The 20,318-nt window shown below is 50.3% G+C and overlaps 1 protein-coding gene across 10 annotated transcripts in view; it reads left to right on the forward strand.

Annotated features, from left to right (window-relative positions):
• NCOA1 (nuclear receptor coactivator 1) overlaps window positions 1-20,318 on the forward strand; it is a 180,593-nt gene that overhangs the window by 132,274 nt on the left and 28,001 nt on the right. For all 10 annotated transcript variants that reach the window (XM_080388393.1, XM_080388396.1, XM_080388391.1 and 7 more), the window contains 6 exons: window positions 11,333-11,427; window positions 14,968-15,145; window positions 16,915-17,094; window positions 18,198-18,293; window positions 19,161-19,301; window positions 20,169-20,316. In XM_080388393.1, coding sequence (XP_080244519.1) covers window positions 11,333-11,427; window positions 14,968-15,145; window positions 16,915-17,094; window positions 18,198-18,293; window positions 19,161-19,301; window positions 20,169-20,316 — 838 coding nt within the window. The remainder of the gene's footprint in view (window positions 1-11,332; window positions 11,428-14,967; window positions 15,146-16,914; window positions 17,095-18,197; window positions 18,294-19,160; window positions 19,302-20,168; window positions 20,317-20,318) is intronic.

The raw sequence follows: 20,318 nt of genomic DNA on the forward strand, positions 1-20,318 counted from the left end.
GAGGGTCACCCACCCATGAGCTGGCACCCCTTTGGGCGCAGGAGCAGGATGATGGACAGGGGTCCATCTCACCTCTCTTCTAGCAGCCGTGATGGAGGCATCTCATCTGAGCTAGACATCAAGTGTCCCGTGCAAGAGAGGGGCTTCAGAGGGAAGCGCACCCCAGCACACCTCTGCAAGTGTCCGTCTCGAGGAGTGACCCATCAGAGCACTGGGTGGTGCAGGCACTGTCGTGCCTGAAAAGCAAGGAACACTATAAACCTGTTTCTTAGGGGAAAAAAAAAAACCCCAAACTTGCAGCCAGCCATGCAAGTCCTTCCCTTTTCATTTCAGATTTTCCCCTGAACAAACTTCTGTAGACTTTAATGCTCCTAATACTCCTGCAAGCAGAGGAAATAAAGGGAGATTTGTTCTAGGAGATAATAGCTTTTATTATGGTGGGAGGTATGGTTGGGCAAAGCAAACAAACTTGCTGGGACATGAGAGATGCAGGACCAGGCTTGCTCCCTCTGGGGCCACGTTATTCCCCAGTGCCCAGCTGCCGAACTCCTCATCTGGCTTCTGCTTCCCCCGAGCGCTGTGATTTCATCAGAGGGTGTTTGCTGGCACGTAAAGCCTCACCAGAGCCTTGGGTAGAGAGCCAACACCATTTGGGTAGTTTAAAATTATATTTCTCACTATTCCTTCTGCCCTTGCTATTTAGGAAGTCCGCCTTCTAAGACAGTTTCTCATGTATTAATTAAACCATCAGTCTCAGCTAACTACCTTTTAGATCATTACGTCTGTATTAATGATGAGCGGGGTTGTCAAATGCTGGAGTGGTGGATTAGGTTCCCCAGGCTGATGTTTGCCCCAGGTTTGGTGCAGCTGCTGCACTGAGACAGTGAATTATGTGCGTGCACAGTTTCTTACAGGAGCAGGGAATAGTTTGAACCATCCCAAATTTATGAAATAATGGATACAGTCCAGCAGAAAGTCCAGCAGAAACCCATCGTGTGAGTCTCTGTGGTATTTCTGAGGTGGACATGAAGGATGGACTTTCAGCCTTGTTCCTTACTCTCCCAGGCACTCGCCTGCTTCAGGACAGGGAGCATCTGGGTGCTGTGCCTTCATGCACCCGCTGGCAGCATCCAGCATCTGGGGCTGCACCCGCAGCTCTGCAGGTGCTGATTGCACTGGAGGAGTTAAAGTTCATTTTGGAGGTGATGAGGAAGCAACCTTCACCTGCATGGCTTAGTCCATCTTCTCCAGATACGGGGAATCTGTAACAGGAGGCTCCATCTTCTCTGGTGTCTTCCTGTGCCACGTGGCTCCTTCTTCTCTGGGTGGCTTCCCATACCGCATGGCTCTTCTTAGCTTCCCATACCATGCGGCTCCATCATCTCTAGGTAGCTTCCTACACCATGTGGCTCTCTTTTCTGAGTGGCTTCTCATACCATGCAGCTCCCATTTTCTCTGAGTAGCTTCCCATACTGCTGTGGCTCTGTCTTCTCTGGGTGGCTGCCCGTACCATACGACTCCATCTTCTCCAGGTGGATTACCATAGCACGTGGCTCTATCTTCTCTGGGTGGCTTTGCATACCGTGCAACTCCATCTTCTCTGGGTGGCTTCCCATACCACATGGCTCTGTCTTCTCTGGGTGGATTCCCATACCATGCAACTCCGTCTTCTCCAGGTGGATTCCCATTACACATGGCTTTTATCTTCTCTGGGTGGCTTTGCATACCGTGCAGCTCTGTCTTTTCTGGGTGGTTTCCCATCTCAGGAGGCTCCATCTTCTCTAGGTAGCTTCCCATACCACGTGGCTTGCTGACCCCCCAGGGGCATCTCGTGGCCTGTGCTTGCACCCCCAGACCACCCTCACACGCCCACGTTACAGCCACCCCTCGGCTCATTTACCCTGCACCACAGAGTCTGCCTTCACCTCCGACAAATCCCTTTGATGTCGCAGCAAAAGCAAGTCGCTTCTCTCAGTAGCCGCAGATTGACAGCTCTCCCTTTGCAGCCGAGGAGAGACAGATGGGAGGCACGAGAAAGTGGGGTTTGGAGGAGTGGTGCTGGGGGGGGGGGGGCTGCTCTGTGCATGGCAAGCGTCAGCTCCCCCCTCGCTGTGCTCGAGCTTTGCATTGTCTGCACGCTTTGGCAGGCATCTCCTCGCTGGTGCAGTTCACATATTTGACATGCGTGTGCAACTTGAGCATAAAGCTGGTTTAACGGTTGGCACGAGTGAATTTTTAATAGTAGCTTCTCCTGGACTTCAGCATGCAGCATACGAGGGCTTCAAGATGCTACGTCTTGAGGAAAGACAGTCTCATTCTTTGCAAAATTAATTAAGTTGGATCATTAAAATGGTGTTGCGATGTATTTTATGCCTGCAGGAGGAGAAGGAAGGCTATGCCAGGGCTGAATTAAAGTCGGGGGGGGGGGGGGGTGGGGGGCGGGGCAGGGGGAGCTACATGTAGCCCTTTCTCATCTCTGCAGATTTGGCTGTGCAGAGTTGACACAGTTTTTGAACGAATTAAATTCTTCAGATTTGAGATAAAAGTGTTTTTTTTTCTCCCTTTATTCCTTCCCCCAGCAAGATGGAGATGTTCTACCTGCTTGATCTCTGTGTCTACTATAAAAAAGTCTCAGCTCCTTATGCCTGTTCTCTCCTGTCAGCATTCAGCGCTCATTAATTTTGCATTCACTCAGCACCGTATAATTTTTCCTGACATTGTTCAGACAACCAGCCTTTTTTACTTAAGACATCTCAACACCATTAATGTTTAACTCTAAAAGGTGTGAAGACAGAAAGAAATACCATTTTCCTTCTGTTTTAGCAGCAGCACGCTTTGCTCTGTGCTCTTCACCATTGCACAAGGATTTGATCAGAAGCAGAAAAGTAGTTTCCTGTACAAACTTTGCCAAAGAAAGTGATGTTTGCTGGTTGGAGCAGGGACCGGTGTCTTCAACCTTAATCTGTACTCCTGGTGCTGTTGTACACAGAAGGTGCACGATGCCCTTTCGCCTTGGGGCAGGACAGTTGTGCTCTTGCAGGTCCATCTGGAGTCCTTCAAGAGAGAACCACCAGGTGATGAACCACCGTGGTGTGTGAAAGCAGCATCAGTTGAAGCTAACCCTGGTGGCTTTTGCCTTGCGAGCATTCACGTGGCATGTAACAGCATCTCAGCTCAGATGTCGATGAACTTCTTCACTCACTCCAGCAAGAGCTGTGGAAGCGTGGGTCATTGTGGATCACATTTCTTCTGCTGGAAAAAGGGAGTGTTAATGGGGAGAAGCATCATAGGCTCATTAAAGGGGAGCATGTATCTTGTGCATCCTCCCCGAGGTCTTCACTTGGAAGGAGTGTGACTTCCCAGTGCTGCTGTGGGTTGGTAAGGGTGGCCGCCTGGGCTGTAGGTAGTGTGGCCAATAGCTGTGAGAGCATTAGGTGGAGCCATCATCATTCCCAGTACGGCAGCAGTGCTTGACTCCTTCTTTTGACTGCTTTTCCAGCCAGGCTACAAAGGAAGAAGCTCAGGTGAGACATGGGAGAGCAGCGGGACATCCCCACTGTCCTGCCCTCTACCAATATGTCTCCACTGTTGGCTCTACTGATGCAACTGAAGTGGCTACCAGCTTCAATCCTCAATCTTCACCATCCACACGGGCACTGGAGCCAGTTTTACACACCCTGAGGGCTTCGTTCCCTCTCTTGGCTGTGCGCCTGGTGAGATGTGTCCTCCTGACATGTGCCTTTGTGTGCACATTGATGGAAGAGTAGGAGCTGAAGATGTGTCTGAAGAACCACTTGGGGCTGTGTTGGTGAGAACGTTCTCCGGGATAGCACAGAAATCCTCGGGGCTGAAGCGAGCGCTGTGCTGCCAGCTCTGGAGGTGCAAGGGTTATTTTTTTGAGGGCCAACAGTGGAGTTCAGCGATGAAATCAGGAGTTCAGCTCTCCCTGGGAAAAAAGAGAAAAAGAGAGAGAGCAAAACCTGGGTACCGCTGGTTGTGGAGGGCTAGGGGATAAAACCCCCCACCTCCAAATGGGACTTTATCTTAGAATAAGAATTTTAAATGGATCAGGTGAATCTCCTTTAAAAATGCCTTTTTCTCTGCTGTGGCTGTAAGGGGAGCGTGAAGCGAATAGGTCAGGTGGAAACATCTGCATCCTCTACTCCTTGAGGTGGACCTCACCCCAGCGTCCTGGCACGCCTGCCTGGTGTTAGGGCACACAGTTGGGGAGCACCCTGGGGCTTGTCACCAACAGACAATCACGATGGGGGGTGTAAAGCAGGCAAGCACAGGGCTCTGAAGGAGCCGGGCTGATTTCTGAAAGCCAAGATCTGCTCTTCTATTTCTCACGCTGGTATTTTCAAGCTCTGAATCTCACAGATTGTATTTTTCCACAGTTTTTTTAACTTCATAGATAGATAATTTCCTTCCTCCTACTAGAATAAAAAGTTACACAACCCAAGAGCTGCTGATTTCCATACAGTGTTTTAGAGGAATCTGGTATTTGTGGAAGTGAAGAAGGAAGGACTCCGGGCTGGCTTTTCTGCATCTGCCTCCATGTGAATATGCTGACGTTGAACAGGGAGGCGCTGGGCACATCTCAGCTTCCACAGCTTGAATTTTGGTTTAGAGTACCTCCAAAGAAGCCATCATTGCCGTGGTCCAAGCATGTGCCCTGTAGGCTGCGTAGGATGGTCTTCCTTGGAAATTGGCTTCATCCCCACATTGAGGCAGGATCTTGCTCTACTTGTTGATCCCTGGGGATGGGGAGGAGAGTGCTCGTGCTTGCTGAGGCTCGAGAGGAGGCTGGGGGAGCTGAAGACCTGGGTTCTCCCTGTATGGCTGGGCTACCACCACTAGCAGCAGGAGAGGAAGGAAAATGGGGGGAGCAGCCAGTGATGCTCGGAGCCTTTCCCCCAACATGTCCCTCACCAGACAGATAGTGCCAGATATGTCTTCCTCCTTCAGCACTGTTTAAAAACACAAAAGTGTTCCCATTTCTGTGGTCAAGATCCCCCTACCTGCTGCCTTCCTGTATCAGGACCATTGTCTTTTTCTCCTCTTGTGGCTTTTCTGAACCGTTTTTTTTCCTGCCCTGCTGAAAGGTGCGCTCGGTGCACACCTTCTGCCAAGGAGTTTATTTTTATGGCAGTTTTCTTTCCTGTTGGGTTTACTGGTCTGATGAACCTCATAGCAGGCACTAATTAATGGCACAGCTTTCTGTCACGCTTTCGATCCATGGGTGCACCGAGTCTGTTCCATCTGATTTTAATTAACTAAAAATCAAAGCTCCTCATTTGGGAAATTACACTGAGAAAAAAATGTGGGGTTTTTTGCCTTGCTCATCTTTTGAAAAGCAGATATAGCAAATCCTGGCTGGGATCTGAGGGGTTCAGCTGGCATGGCCCTTAGGGAGGCTGCAGAGATGTGCCATATGGGAGAGGAATGGGGAGCCGTTGTGCCTGGTGCTCCATCAGGTTTTCCAGGTATCACATCAGCGTCTCCATCTTGCCATGCTCTGTCATCCTTGGTACCCAGCAGCATACCCAACACACTCTGGGAAAGGCTGCAGGTCCTTCTCGGTTGCACTTTTTGCCTTGGAGCTGTTGAATTGTTAATAGAAAAGTTAAAACCCAAAGACTTTTTGGGCTTCTATCATAAGAAATTAAAAACGAGCATTGCCCATAGAAATCTTGGGTTGAAAATGAGCCCTTGGAGAGCACAGGGCATCATTTGGGTCCTAGCCATCATGCCCACAACCATGGAGGCTTCTCCATGCGGGTTTCCTTGGGGAGCAGCAGTGAGCTTCTTGCAGCTCAAGGCAAAATGCAATATATAATTACAAAGTAGTATTTCTTAGGAATATTACAAAATAATATTACAAAGTATATTACAACTTGCACTGGGCAAATAGAAACAATTGTTCTGATTTTCTACGTTTATGGGGCTTCTCAACAAAATCCTGTTTCAAATTTTTTATGTCCTGGTTTAAAAGACCCACGTGCAATATATTATTTTTCAGATATTCCTTTCCCCTTTCGGGAGGGGGGGGGGGGGAAGCATTTCAGCTCCAAAATTTTAAATGAAGAGCAGAATCAGACAGCTTGGATTATTTTAATTTAAAAGTGCAGATTTAAGGGATGGAGGGACAGGAGTGTTTCCCGAGAGCTATGGATGGAGCGCCATGCAGTGGAACCTGCGGGGCTAGGGCTGACTTCCCAAGACACTGCAGGTGGACATCAGTGCTAGACATCTTCCCCCCTCCACCTCCACCCCCTTTATCCCCATTTTCCTTCCTCTCCTGCCATCTGCTCTGGAGCAGCTCTGGGAGGTGTCCCCTAAGCCCCGTTTCCCTGGGGATGCTGTGCCCTATGCCAGCAAAAATGGTGGTAGAGAAAGAGCAGAAGACCTGCCAAAGGGATGGAGGCAGCTGGAGAAATAAAAATTAATAATATAAAGAGGGAAAAGAGGCAAAGAAAGGGGAAAACATCAGGACCCTACCCTGAGTGGGCAGCGGGGTGGTGGCATCTGCTTGCCAAAGCTATGTCCTGCACCTTTGCTCCATGAGATGTGGTTTTGAGGCAGAGGTCTTAGCCAGTTTTTAGGAGAAGGTATATATTGCACTGTCTCTTTTGGGGGAGCAGAAATAACACCCCAAATGAGCTGTTGGCCTTTCCTCCGTGTGCTCTTGGCTTTGGGATTTTATTAACAAAACATAAAAGGGACTTTCTGAATCGACATCTTCTAAAATCAGGGGGGAAGACACTCCAAACAGGTCAGCTGCCCATCTGCACACTTCAGCTTGCTGACACCCCCCCCCGCCTGGGCTGCACCCCACCGTTTCAGCAGCTTGCCACCCTGCCATCAGCCCTTGCCTTGCCAGGGGTGTTGCTTTTTACTTTGCTCACCTCCCACCCCTTTCTTTTCCCCTCCAGCATTGCTCTGTGCCTGCCTTCCACCGTGCCGAGCCCAGGAGGAGCTGCCTGGTGGAGCAGCCTGGCCAGCAGCCCTGGGCGCAGCTGGGTACCACGGGGCTGGGGGACCGGGAGAGTAGCTCTCAGTGATGCAAAATCTGTCCCCATTGCCTTGTGCTGCTGGCCATCGCTTCCAGCATCAGGGCATCCAACGTATTGTTCCTTTTCCAGTCCTGGCGTGCTTTAGCAGTGTCTTCCATCCCTCACCAGCCTTGTGCCTTCCCCATCCCTTCTTCTAATCCTGCAGAGAATCAGCAGCTTCTGGGCAGGAGGCTCATGTGGCTGCAAAATAGCGGGGCTGAGCTGGAAATGTCACCTCTGCCCGTGCCAAGGTTGGCTGCGCAGGGCTGGCATGGGACAGGATTGCTTTCAAAGCGACCGCGGTGTTCCCAGGCATCGCAGTGGGCATCAGGTCCTGCGCCCGCTGTGGTATCGATGGTGTTGGGTAACCTGGTTATAACACATTTATCTCACGCTTCATGTCCACTGACCTGATATTTTTGGAGCGCCTGTGGCTCCTGTAGACTCCAGAGGCACCCAGGCATCTCCCTGGATGTCAGAAAATCGGGGCATGATTTGATGAATGTCTTTAAAATAGCTTCTCTCGGTGCTGCAAGAAAAAAAAAAACGCTGCTTTAATCACGTTTGCAGCAATTAGGTTCCAATCAGGGTCATCGGTGTGCCGGGCTTTTATTGTGCGATGGGGATTTACGATGCCCAAGGCTGCCAAAGCCCCCGCAGCCAGATCTCGACAGCCTCAAACAGCAGCAGTGCTGGGGCTCATGTTGCTCCCGTTGGTTTATTTTCATGTGGATCTGTCTGTCCAGCTTTATAATGAGATTATGAGCACAGGGAACCGGGAATTTGCTCTGTGTTTGGTTGTGTTGAGTGCAGGGGATGCCTGGCCCGTGACCGATACTCCCTGAGAGCATCAGCCGAGTTGCCGGCACAGCAGAGCCACCACTGCAATTCACACCATGGAAAAAATAAAACAAAATATTGAGATTAATGGGTTAAGGTGCAAACCGGCAGTTTGTCAGTAATGTATTCCTCGCATGCTCAGGATGGGAAAGCTAAAGAGCTGCATTTAAGCACATTAGCTGAAGTGCTGAGCCAGGGTACACTGACACTTTGAAGGAGTTTTACATCACTGGGATGTGCCACCCCAGGGAAGATGAGCAGAAGCTTGAAGGGATCCATCTGCTCCCAGATCCCAGTGCTGCAAAGGTGGGAAAGAGAAGGACTCACCCATGAGGGAGATGGTGGCGGCGCATCGTTCTGCTGGTTAATCCTGCTGAATAAATGGAATTGGAGCTGGCAGATGAAACTATTTCACTAAAGCAGGAGGAGGATCCCACAGCCCAATTAAAAGATTAGAGCTGAAAGCCAGCGCATTGCCTCTTAAGTGCATCAATTTATTAAGAGCAGGGTAAAAAAGCTGTTTCTCATGCTGTGGTACCCCCCCGCTCCTGCGGCTTTGGGTGCATGGGAAGCTTTTCCATCCCGGGAATGAATTTGGATGGCTTCCTTGGGAGGGTGCTGCTCCTTCATGATTTAACCGTGCAGCGGTACTGGGTGGAAGGCAGGCATTGCTGCTCAGGGGTGGTTCGGGTGGGGGTGAACTCCAGGTTCTGCTTGGAATGGGAAACCGAGGCCCCTGGGGATGAGGTGACCTGCCCAGGGAGGTCCATAGCGGGATGCAGAGCTCAGGTATTTTAGGGTTGAAGTCAGACCGTTGCTTGAGCATCCAAAACCTGCGTGTGCATGTTCAACGTGGAACGCATGTTGCCTGTTGTTTTCGGGGCTGTGCCGGCAGAGGTGAAGGCGTGACCTTTTTCAGTTGATTTATTTCCTAAAGAGAAAAGAGCTGCTGGGTGAGAGGGAGAGCAGAGGCAGAGATTACCTGATAAATCGGTGGGCAAAGCTGGCAGCCACCTCTGCAAGAGCCAGCGTTGTGCAAATGCTTTTCCACACTTGCTTCTCCTGAGAGCTGCTTTAGGAGTGACCCACGGGATGAAAGACGAAGTCAGGAAAGAGATCAGGGAAGAGAAACACCCAAAGTGAGCTTGAAGACTGCTAAAGTCCTGGGAGGACGCAGGGGTGAAGAGTTTCAAGTGACACATTTGTACGTTTGGCGAATGTGATTTGATGCTGAATAATAAAGCTCGCGGCCGACGTACTGCAAAACAGCAAGTGCGGTTTAGCTTCCACTGAGAGACAAGCCAGGTGAGTGGCTCCCGTGGCGCTGGGATGATCAGAAACGAAGACCAGTGTCAAGAGAGATGAGCAGTAAACCCCCAGCGGCCCTAGAAACCTCTTGGCCTGCAGCTTTGGCATGCACACCACTGTGCTCAATGGATATTTATCCAGAGAAAACATCCCTTGCCCTCTGGGAATGGACTGACGGGCTGGGCAGAGCTCTTTCATCAGCCTGGTGTGTTGATGACGTTTGATTGATAAACGTGTATTTCTTGATGCCCATGAGGGTTTCCAGGGCCAGCACAAGGCACTGTGGGTTGAGGAGCCTTTTCCCTTGCCTTGCTGTGCAATAAAGTTCACACCTCACTGCCGTCCCTCTTAAAACCAGTTCTAGCAATTTTCTCCCTGCAGCTCCCAGCACCCCACAGGTGTTTAGTCCTTGGGATTTTTCTGAACATCCCTTTAATTTACCAGCAAACCCTGGGATGTTACTCCTGCCGTGTGGGGAAGCACAGCCTGCGAGGATGGGGCTGCATCCCCCTGGACTGTGCGTGTTGTCCGTGAGTCACTGGCTGCACCCTGGCCCCAGCATCTTGCTTTACACTAACAGTTAGCAGTTATACAGAAGGAGCACAGCTTAATTTCCAGCTGCTAGGCTGAATTTGTGGTTCTGGTAACTAGGAAAACCTTTAAAATGGTGTAAACTTAATAAAGGACCAAGCTTCAAGTAATTTTTTGGGCTAGTCACAAAGAGTCTTTTTCCTTTTTAATCAAAACCTGCATCAAAACCACCCGTGTGAGCCTGGACCAAGGATGCTTCAGGTCTCCTGTGCTGTTTGACATCCTGCACAGGCAATAATCTCCTTTGCCAGTGCCGAAGGGGCACCAGTGTGCCGTCAGTAATGCCCTGCCCCTCGGGCTGTTCCCGGGAGCTTGTGTTTTCACATTTCAGAGCAAAACATCATTGAGACAAAAAGCATCTGCAGTCAGAGGTGTCCCTGCTTTTCCCTTGCTAAGTGATGCCTGATCAGTGAAGCAGGTTTCCCCTTCATCAAGGTTTAGCTCTTGCTTGCCTCTTTCTGGCCTTATTTCGCCCAAACCATGTGATTAAACAGTAATTAATCTCCTCTTTGCAAATAGATCTGTAGCCCCAGATGTGCCTGGCTGGGGCTTGCACTGCCAGCTTCCCAAGTCACCCCCAGCAATCAGGGGTTAATCTCCACTGTATCCTGCAGCGTTCAGGATGCTACTCTCCCCATCCTTCCCAGATCGCATCCAGGGAGTCTGAGGGACTCTCTCAGCTTTCCCAGGGGAAAACAGTCATGGATATGGAGGAGCAAAAGAAAACAGCCCTGAAACACCAGCGGCGTCGTGGCTCACTTGCTGGTGATCACTGGCTTTATCACATCCCACTTGCCACCCGCCTTTTGCTGCTGGATTTATCTGAATTCTTCGGAGTAGCTGCGCGACGTGGCTAGCACCTTTTGGGGGAGTGCAAGATAAATAACAGGGCCTTCTCTCTGGGTTTTTTGGGTGGTTTTTTTCCCAAAGGGATTATTCAGCAATACAGTGTGAGTGAGAGCTTCTGGCAGGGCTGGGGCTGGATTCTTCCAGCAGCATCACCTGCTCTGCTTTGGATGCTCTTCTCCCATCTCCGGCCCTGCTGGCTCCCAGCTGACCGGCATCTGGGATGATCCCTGCACATCAGTGGTAGGAGCTGCTTTTTTTCTCTCCAGCGGGTTTCCTTTGGCACAGTCCATTCTCCATGAGTTCTTCCCAGCAGTTATTTCTTAAAAATGTTGTCGGAAAAGTTCCAGATTGAATACTGTAGCTTGCACTAAACTGGATATACCATTTCCTTTTCAAAATGCTGATTTTGGATGCCTCTTTCTACAGGCTTCTGCTTAAGATGGGGGTTTTCTTCCTGCTAGCAGTAGGTTATCATCTAATTAATGCCTTTATTTTATAATAATAAATAATTAGAAATCACATTATATCTTTATTAATATTCTTTCGTTAAATGAAAATGCTGGAGTCTTATGGTACGCATCCTGCCTTGCCTGTATGACAAGCAGTTAATATTTTGTTTATTATTGGTAATAATTTAGTAGTAAAACGATGGTTCTTTTGGCTGTAACGTCCCTTCTCTTTTGCTGCAGAGAAAGCAGCTGATGATGAAGTGCAGAAGTCTGACATCTCATCCAGCAGCCAAGGAGTGATTGAGAAGGAGTCTCTGGGACCTCTTCTTCTGGAGGTAGGTGCTAAAATGTTGCTGATGCTGCCAGGCTCCCACTACTGCCCAAAGCAAAGCAGCGCACCAAGAAAGTGAAATACAGAGGAGGAAGGCAACGGGGACGTAATTGGGATGCTCTAGGCCCAACTGCATCCCTGGCCTAAGTTGTGGGTAAACTGATCTTAGTCCTTCACTTCAGCAAATGGTTTGGAAAGTGAGTCTTAGCCAAGCTTGACGGAGCTTGGATTGGTCAAGTTGAAGCTGTTCTGGATACCTTCTTCATATTGGCATGAAAATAATGAGTTGCTTCTAACTGGGGATTAAATGAGCCCTCGGCCGCATTTGGAGGTCAGTTAGGTAGCGTGGTGGATGGATTTCAGCAGATCTGAGTCCTCCTGTCCTCTGAAAAACAGGGAGGATGAGGAGAGTGCTTTTCGGTCGGTATCAGTAACTCACAAATAATCACCTTTCAGGAAAAAGGTCAGGCTTGGACCTGACGGGATCACCTTGTGTGGAGAGGGTTGTTATGTGGGGTTATCATATTGTATCACAGATAAATTTGAAATCCAAGATCAGTCAGCTGGTAATTTCATGGTGTGGTCAGGCTTGGGGCTGGGGGAGCTCCTCCCTGGGGGTGGCCAGCACCATCCCGTAGCCACCTTCTTGCCTTGAAACTGCCTGATAAAATTACACGTTCAAAGGCCAAAAGGAAGCAACATCATCATCTGATTCATTTAATTAACTGTAAGAGCATAATTGCTGACATGACACAGTCCAACGATTTACTCTCTGGTTTCTGTTGGGAGCCCAGTAGCCGGGAGGTGAAATGTGGCATCATTTTTGAGACTGAAAGGCAACCTGAGTTTCAGGATTCCTGGGGAGAGAGACTCTCCCTGGCAATGTTTTTGGCCTCTTCTGCATCTCCAAAAGATGCTTGGAGGCCGCAGGGAGCTCTCCCGTGCTGCGATCCATGCTTTTCAAGACCTGTTTAATCCCTCTCCATACCACAGTGGTCTCCCCTGAGCCCTGGGGTGAGGGTGTCAAAATAAGTAAATGTCTGCAAGAGGTGACTCTGCAGATGGAGGAGTTAATGCAGAAGGGATGGGAAGGGGGTCAGCATCAAAGGAAGGGTCTGACTTGTGGAAAGGATGGAAAGCATGTGGGTGGAGTTAATGGGGAGTTGGTAGCTTGGCTACAGAGGTGCTCAGTCTAACAGATCTTTCTTAAAAATGCAGAAAGGGCTTAGAAATTAGTCAGCAAAAGGCACGTGCATTTTGAGGGGTGCGTTGGGTGCTAGGAACAGGCTTGAGAATATGAAGGGATGCAGGAGAAGGCGGCAGATCCTCAACAAAACCCCAGTATTTGGGTTCTGCTGGGAGAAGGCATCCTATGAGAGCAGTGGCAGAACCATGAAAACCGTAAGAGAGAGAGCAGCGTCCGTACCTCCACAGTAAATCCATGTATTTCACAGTGCAGTCTTGGGAACGTGCCTTTACATCGCTGAAATGCTGAAAGTGGGGCCAGGTGGCTCAACAGAGCATCGTTCAGCCAGGGTCGTGTCCATAACCACACATAGGAACATGTGGCTCCCTGTGGCCACAAACCAGCACCTGGGGTGATGGGGAGCAGATTGCCTTGGGGTGAAGCAGGGGTGACAGCACATCAGTAATAGAAGTAGCCCTGGAAAACCTGGGGTCATCATAAAGAAAAGGAAATTAATTAAATCGGATCACTTCTGACTAAATATTATCCCAAATGCTTGGGTTGGGTATCGATGCATCCTTTCTGCGGGAAGGAACGCAGAGGGGCATTAATGCTCAGTCGATGCTGCTTTATAAACAGCCTATCTTGTATTACTTGATTTAAAATCCATGTTTAGATTTTGTTTATCACTTGTACAGGCTGAGGAATGATTTCCTCATTGGCCTTCTCCCACAGCAGCGTGTGAAGCCTGCACGCTCAAGATGCTGACCCTGACCCATGCCCATGCTACAGGACAACCGTGTCTGCACTTTGAGGACACCAAGCCCTTACCGCCCTTAGTTTATTTTCCGTGCAGATTGACCCCAAGGTGCAGTTAGTGGCTTTGCTGGTATCCAAGCAGTCTGCAGCCTCTCATGCCTAAAAACATTCCCCAGATGACTTCCAGCTTCTTCTAGGTGCCCTGGGCTCAGGCAGGATTTTCAAACCCAGAACGGTGGAGATAAAAAAAGGCTATTAAAAAGCATCTTCATTTTTAGGAAGGTTTTCTGCCTCTTGACCTGTTGTTTGGGCTTGACTTCCATAAGCAATTGCGCTGATAAAGTATTTCAATATTGAAACCATGGACAGATGCCCAGCATTGCTGCTGGGGGAATGGGGGCTACAGAGGAGGGGTGCAAGCTGGGTCCCCACCGGCTGCTGCCTCGGAGCTCCCCTGCCCCTTCCCTCCTCCCCCGGCCCCCCAAAACCAGCATCACCTGCGGAGAAGGGTCCAGGTGGGGTTTACCATCCAGCCTGGGTCTTTTTTTTGGGTGCCCAAAGTGCAAAGGCTGGTTGTCTTGGCAACAGCTGGGAACAAGGAAAATTGCAGTCGATCTGCCAGAACCATTTTGACAAAAGATTTCTTTCTTCCTTTTTTTTTTTTTTCTTTTTTAAATGCTTCCTGTTTCTTGCACTTAATGTTGCTTTGCAGCAAAACCTGATTTTTAGAAACGGCATTAAATAAAGCCTGGATGCTCTCCATCAGAGCAACTCTCTGCTGGCATGAACAAGTGAGAGGATGGAGAGGAGAGAGCAGTGCCGCGGGTACCAATTTTTGGGCATCCTGAGTTTCTCTTGTCCCTACACCACCTCCCACTCTGGGATATGGCCAGATCTAGTTGCAGGATTACGGTCCACCAGAACTTGCTGTGGATGAGCAGAATAACTAGGAATTAGAGTCCAGGAAAACCAGATCCTTCCTGGATGAAGCATTTTAGGTGATGCATGCTTGGAAGACATAAATCAAGGAGCAGCCTTCTCAAGGGCTCCTCACACAAGCCCTGGGCTCTGCAGCTCTCAGCTTATTTCACAGCACCAGAAAGCATTACCTCTCCAGTACCACGGCAGTGAATTAAAAACCTTGATGGTGTCCTCGTTAAAATAAGCAGATCTCCCCGTCTTGTATGATTGGGTTTGGGGCGTGCTTGTCCTCCTCCATTTGACTGCGGGGCTGAATTTGCCACGTGCGTGCTAAATGAATGAAGAAAACTGTTATTTGCATGCTGCAAAGGCTCTGTCATTCTTGGGCTGTAATTAAGCAAATCAGGCTTGCCAAATTAGAGCCTTCCTGACTGCTTTGGCCCTTGAAAGAGGGTTGTTTCTCCTCCACTGGCACCATCCTTAGTGGCAGGGATGTCCTTAGCAGAGGAGGCTGCAGGTTTTTAAGCAAATGTGCTGCTATTTGATCACTGCTGTAATAAAAAGTGGGGGTGAAGCCAAGCTGTGAGAGGCAGAGGAAGATGGCCCATGGTCAAGGAGCATCCTGACCTGCTCTGGGACCCACTGCCCACACACTGCCCAGGTTCATTCCCCTTGTAGGCGTTGGATGGCTTCTTCTTCGTTGTGAACCGCGAAGGGAGGATCGTCTTCGTCTCTGAGAACGTGACCAGCTACCTGGGTTATAACCAGGAGGAGCTCATGAACACCAGTGTCTACAGCATCCTGCACGTGGGGGATCACGCCGAGTTCGTCAAGAACTTGTTGCCGAAGTCTCTAGGTAAGAGAACCCTCGAGGTGGGTTTTTTTTATCAGCAGGTGCTTGGAAAGCGCTGTTGAAAACGCTGTTGCGTCTTCAGTGAAGCTGGCCTTATATTATTTTTTATGTATATTACTTACATATGTTACTATTTTTTATATTGTTTACTGTGAAATTTGGAGATATACCAAAGCCAGATAAAAATCCGTAAACCTTTGCCTAGTGAAATACATCCTACAAGTGAGATATCCATATTAGATTTTTTAATAAATAGCTGGTGAATGACAATATTCAAGTCATCTCCCCTTTGGCTTTCTCTACCGAGAAGACTTTTGCCTTCAGCTTTGGTTCGTGGGTGTGAAGAACTGACTCGTCTGCCCAAAACAAGGAGCACATATAGGAGTGTTAGGGGAATGAAGAGGAAGATTTTGAGGTGTTGATTTGGGGGGACTGAGCCTATTGGCTTATCCCAGTTCATTTCAGGTGTCCTCCCAGCTGGAGGGGGGTTGTCCCCAGCTGGTTTCAGAGCCCGTCAGTATTCTGCCCAGTGTGTAGCGTGGGGATATGCTGCACCTGGGGGTGTGAGAAGGGGTCACGGTGCAAACAGTGAGCTCGCGATGGTCTCCTACACCAGGAGAACGAACAGTTGTGAGGGTGGGAGGAAGCATCGCATGGTGAAGGCACTTGCAGGGTGTTGGAAGCGAGCAAAGCAGAAGGTTTTATTTGTTGACTGGAGGCGAGCATTCTCCGGGTGGCTGACGTGGGTGAGACATCACTGATCCCTCATCCACTCACACCTTTGAAGAAAAAGGAAGATGAGCCTTTTCCAAGTAGTTTGACTTAAAAATAGGGAGGGTTTTTTGAAATTCACGCTTGTCTTCCTTCTGGGTAAATACAAGGATGTCTTAAACCACCTAAATCTATGGGCACTCATCAGGTTGAGCCTGTAGATGTTCAGGCATTGTTTTTTCCCTGTGGCTGCCCAGTGTACGGCTGGGTATTTTGTCTTTCCTTGGATGTTACAAGCCCCTCAGCTTTTCCTGTAGGTCAGGTTGCATGAAAGCTTCATAACCTGCTGGTGGCAAAACTGTTTGGATTGCATACGGATATCCACAAAGATGTAGAGGCTTAGAAAAATCAGCCAACTGGTGCCCAGAGGTTTTTGGGAAAAAGCTGGGTTACATAAAAAAATGAAAGGGGAAGGCTTTTGCTGCTGCAGTACCAGAAGATCTCACTGCTGACTTACCCCAGAAATGAGGAGGAAACAAAGAACAAACTAATTTCTATGGAGATGCTCAGCTGGACTTGCTGGAAAAGTCTTGGGATCGTTGCTTCAGAGTGATATCAAGTACAACAGCAAGAAGCAGGAGTCTTCCCAGGCTCTGGAAGTGACTCAGAGCCCCCCTGCCTCAGTTCTTCTCCTGCTTATAAGATGGAGATGGTAGCACCTACCAGCGATGTAAGGAGCAGTTCATAAATGTCAGTGCGATGACTGTCATGACGATGCACTGGTTTCCTTTGTAGGTGCTCTTAGGGCCCAGCTGGGAGCGTGAGGCTGGGCACGGGGTCTTCAGCAGGTCCGAAGGAGCTCCAGGGGCTGGCGGGGGCCGCTCTTCCCCTGGCTCTGCTCTTGGCTCGCCCCTGACCTGGGCAGCAAGCTGCTTTCTTCCTCCATGCTGTTGCTTTTCCTTCTGTTCCCTTATCCGAGGGGTCCTCCGGAAGGTGGGGGCGACGTGTGTGTGGCGCAGCTCCTGACATCCCCTCTTCCTTCTCCTTTTTCCATCCCCCAGTAAATGGAGTTCCTTGGCCTCAAGAAGCAACCAGGCGCAACAGCCATACCTTCAGCTGCAGGATGCTGATCCGGCCGCCTGACGAACCAGGTGCTGAGAACCAGGAGGCTCGTCAGCGCTACGAGGTGATGCAGTGCTTCACTGTCTCCCAGCCCAAGTCCTTCAAGGAGGAAGGAGAAGGTAGGGGAGAGCATCCTCTGCTTCCAACCCTGCGTTTGGGGTGGGGAGGGCATGGCAGGGCAGGCAAGAGGAGCATGGTAGGGATGGCAGTGCAGGCAGGAGGACCAGGGTGGGGACAGCAGTGCCGGCAGGAGGAGGACAAGGATGGGGACAGCAGTGCTGGCAGGAGGAGGACAAGGATGGGGACAGCAGTGCCGGCAGGAGGAGGACAAGGATGGGGGACAGCAGTGCCAGCAGGAGGGGACCAGCATCATCCTGCAGGGCTGCCTGGTGGGGCTGGTTACTCCTGGCCTGGCACAGATGATCCCTGGCCCAGGGGAGACACTGGGGGCGATGCCTGGAGTTCACTGCTGGCTTCTCACCCTCTCCGAGCCGATGCCCTCCAGCCATCCTGGCTTCTCTGGCCCTCCAGAGCTGCCTCTGGGGCTGCTTACAGTCAGTATTCCTTAAGGAAGGAGCACTGTTTTATTACCCACCGAAGCTCACTGGCTGCAGGACCCTTCCAGCGAGTGACACGGGTGCGTGACGCCCCACCTTGCGCCTTCACCGCTGACGACCGCAGCGCTGCCTGCGTGTCCGTGGGCTGAATCAGCTGCCTGCAGGCAGATCGCGGGGACTCAGGGCAGGCGGGGTTCCCTTGGCACCGCAGGGGCTGTTGCTTTCCTGCAAGCGCCCTAACTCTCCTTTCAGTGTCCCAGCTATTATTTTCCAGTGCATTAGCTGGATTAATCCGTTGCGGTTTACACAGGAGATCATGACTGGAAGGAATAAATTACGGTATTTTATGACCAGATACTTTGCCTGAAGCCGACAGTTGCTGGCTTTTAGTGCTGAATTTTATTGTATGATACTGCCAGATCCAAGGAGCCTTTACAATTAATTTCTCCAAGCGCTGGAAACCTCTTTTCCAGCAAATTTTATAGTTTAGACAGAGCCTGTTTGCTTTGAAGGGCTGGAGGATTGCTCAAGGTAAACACTTCCAGGACAGGACGTGGCAATCAAGCCCAGCAGTGGTAATTTTAATTGAAATTCAATATTGCAAGTGGTGGTTGTAACACTGATTTTCATGTTGTCGGTTCCTTCTCCTTTTCCCACTTGGGCAGATTTCCAGTCGTGTCTAATATGCATTGCAAGGCGATTACCTCGACCGGCAGCCGTCACCCCTTCCGAATCCTTCGTGACCAAGCAAGACACCACAGGTAACATCCCAACGATGCCAGGGCGTCCTGGCTCCGGAGGAGCTGTTGTCCCTTGGGGGAAGAGGCCAGCGGGGCGGTATGGGACCCCATAGCAGGAGCAGCAGCCTGTCCTTTTCAAACTGCATGCTGACTGCTAGGACCGATGTGGGTGACGCCTCAGGTGGAGGCACCTCAGCTGAGTTTACATCTCACCTGAGCCAATACACCAGACCCGTGCCCCGCACACAGCTCCTCTCCGCTCCCTTGGATTCAGGGACCGCTGAGCTGATTGATGGGAGTGAAACAATCATCACCTTTCATACTAGGGTTTGTTCTCAGCCAAATATTGCTTTCTAGTCATTCTGGTGACCTTCTTTCTGGTAGTTCATCATAATCCTGGACTTCCCTGCAGCCTGAAAATCCTTTATGAATGTTTTCTCTGCTCCCTGCTCCCTGCCCATAGCTGTAAGACAGTCAGCAAAGCTGCCTGGTGTTTCGTATCGAGGGAGAAGGCAGGCAGCAGGTCCTGCGTGGTGTAGACTCCCTGGGTGTGGGCAGGGTTGCTGGCAGGGTGTCCCGCCAGGTGAGGCCATGTCCAGCCTGGCTACCCCAGCTCCGGAGGGCAAGGATCCTATTGCATGGAAATGCCTTTTGTTTGGTTTCGTGGCTGCTTCGGCTGGTCAAAGTGTATGTAGAGATGGATACATGTTCCAGAGCAAACTCCTTGAACTTCCACCTCCTTTTGGAGGATGTCCTTGTGTGCTCCTGCCACTGCTGCCTGACGCCAAACAGGACATGGCTTCATTTTCCACCTTGATGGACCTGTTTGTGCTGAGGGACTTCTCATGCTGTGCTTGAGTAACGTGGCTTCTCTCTCTCTCCGCCCAGGTAAAATCATCTCCATTGACACCAGTTCCCTGAGAGCTGCTGGCAGGACGGGCTGGGAGGATTTGGTGCGGAAATGCATCTACGCTTTCTTCCAGCCGCAGGGCAGAGAGCCATCTTATGCCAAGCAGCTCTTTCAAGAAGGTAATGGACTCCTCTTCCCAGCTGGTGCAGTCTCCTGCTGAGCAGCGGGAGTTGCAAAGAGAAGCTGAGACATGGTCCTCCTTGCTGGATAGGTGCTTTTCAGAAAAACAAACGCTGCAACAATAATCACAATGTGCCAAAGAGAGAGAGGAGAGGGCTGAGTAACACTGGAGGAGCTCCTCCAGCCATGACATTCCCTCTCACCTTTCAAGAAATACAGAATTAAGGCAAATAGGAGCTAAATAGGATTATCTTAATTTTTTTCCTGTGCTATCTGCAAACACCATCCTCAGTGTCTGAGCAGAAGCAGCGGAAGCTCATTCATGAGCATCTTTGCTCTGTCGGCTCTTTTGTGAGCATCTTTGCTGTGTTGGCGAGGATGCTTACAACAGGGATGTGGGGAAGGTGGGAACGTAGGAGCAGGAGGTCGCTCAGCCTCCGGAGAGCTGTGATTCTGCCAGAGTTGCAGCAGCAGCGTCCTGCTGCACCTTCCCAGGCTGGCTGGGCTTCATCAGCTTGTATGTTGTATGCTGGTGCTTGAGTGATTGCCCCTTCGGAAGCTGTGAGCCCTCAGGGACGGCACCAAATGGATTTAGATTTGCCCATTGCGGGACATGGGTTCGGAGCTGGAGAAGCAGCTGGGAGGATTTCTGTGCCACCCACGGTTACGTGTACCCCTCTTATTTTCTGGGTCTATGGGGTTAGCCAACATGCAGCGTGTGGTTTTGTTTGCTGGGAAGGTGGTTGTCCCAGGCAGGTTCTCCTTCTCTTCAGCTCCCTCCATCCTCCCGCTGGTGCTTATAAGGTGGTGCAGGTTCTGACTTGTGTTTCAAAGGGGGCTGATGTGTTTCTGGTTGTCTCCTTCAGTGATGACACGTGGCACGGCCTTCAGCCCCTCGTACCGATTCACCCTGAGCGACGGGACGGTGCTTAGTGCCCACACCAAGTGTAAGCTCTGCTACCCCTCCAGCCCAGAGATGCAGCCCTTCATCATGGGCATCCACGTCATCGACAGGT

This window comes from Falco punctatus (assembly GCF_963210335.1).
Source record: "Falco punctatus genome assembly, chromosome: 5".
NCBI lineage: Eukaryota > Metazoa > Chordata > Aves > Falconiformes > Falconidae > Falco > Falco punctatus.